The sequence below is a fragment of the Lepidothrix coronata genome, unplaced genomic scaffold (assembly GCF_001604755.1).
Source record: "Lepidothrix coronata isolate B3197 unplaced genomic scaffold, Lepidothrix_coronata-1.0 Scaffold178, whole genome shotgun sequence".
Classification (NCBI taxonomy): Eukaryota; Metazoa; Chordata; class Aves; order Passeriformes; family Pipridae; genus Lepidothrix; species Lepidothrix coronata.
The window spans coordinates 1,878,626-1,879,657 of NW_016690358.1; the positions used below are offsets into that span (position 1 = coordinate 1,878,626).

The following is a 1,032-nucleotide window of genomic DNA, read 5'->3' on the forward strand; positions in this document are numbered from 1 at the left end:
CAGCACCCTGCTGCTCTGCAGCGACGGACGACCGCCGTCGGCCGCCCGCACCGTCACGTTGTACTCCGACTCCTGCTCCCGGTCCAGCTCTCTCGATGTCACCACGCGGTAGTAGCTGCCCTGCGAGCTCTCCAACCGGAACGGGACGCCCCCGTCCAGCGAGCAGCGCACTTCGCCATTTGCCGCAGAATCGCGGTCGTGCACGTGCAGCAGGGCCACCACCGTCCCCGTCGGGGCATCCTCAGAGATCTCATTTAGCGCCGATCTGACCGAAATCTCGGGCACATTATCGTTTATGTCTGTCACGGTGATCGCGACTTTTGTCGTGTCGAAAAGCCCTCCTCCGTCCCTTGCCTGCACCTCCAGTTCATAGTTGTCACCTTCCTCGAAATCCAGGCTCCTCAACAGACTGATTGCTCCGTTCTCAGAGTCCAGATGAAAAATAGCCACGTCCGTCTCTTTCTTCAACGAATATCTCACGTGCCCGTTCAGACCCTCGTCGGCATCGGTGGCTGTGACGGTGACTACAGTGGAGCCCACGGGCACGTCCTCCGGCACACGCACCGTGTACTCCGCCTGGCTGAACACAGGCGCGTTGTCGTTCGCGTCGGTGACGTTGATCCAGAGCTGGGCGGTGCCGCTCCGGGGCGGGTCACCGCCATCCAGCGCAGTCAGCATCAGACGCAGACTGTGCTCGCTCTCCCGGTCCAGTGCACGGTGCAGCACCAGCTCTGCGAACTTGTTGCCGTCCTGGCTCTCCCTCACCTCCACTCTGAAGTACTTATTACTTTCCAGCTCGTAGCCCTGCAGGGAATTGCTGCCCACGTCCGAGTCCTCGGCCACGCCCACGGCAAATCGGGAGCCGGGAGAAGTCAACTCATTGATCTCCAGCTGAAATTTGTCTCGCAGAAAACGCGGCGCATTGTCGTTCACGTCTTGGATGGCCACATCGACATGGAAGACGTTGAGCGGGTTGTGCACCAGCGCCTCGAAGCTGACGGAGCAGGACAACGACTCGCCGCACAGCTCCTC

The 1,032-nt window shown here is 60.9% G+C and overlaps 1 protein-coding gene across 1 annotated transcript in view; it reads right to left on the minus strand.

Moving 5' to 3' along the window:
* LOC108504877 (protocadherin gamma-A2-like) overlaps window positions 1–1,032 on the minus strand; it is a 27,224-nt gene that overhangs the window by 3,252 nt on the left and 22,940 nt on the right. The window contains exon 6 of the mRNA XM_017830382.1: window positions 7–765. Within this exon, the coding sequence (XP_017685871.1) occupies window positions 7–765 (759 nt within the window). The remainder of the gene's footprint in view (window positions 1–6; window positions 766–1,032) is intronic.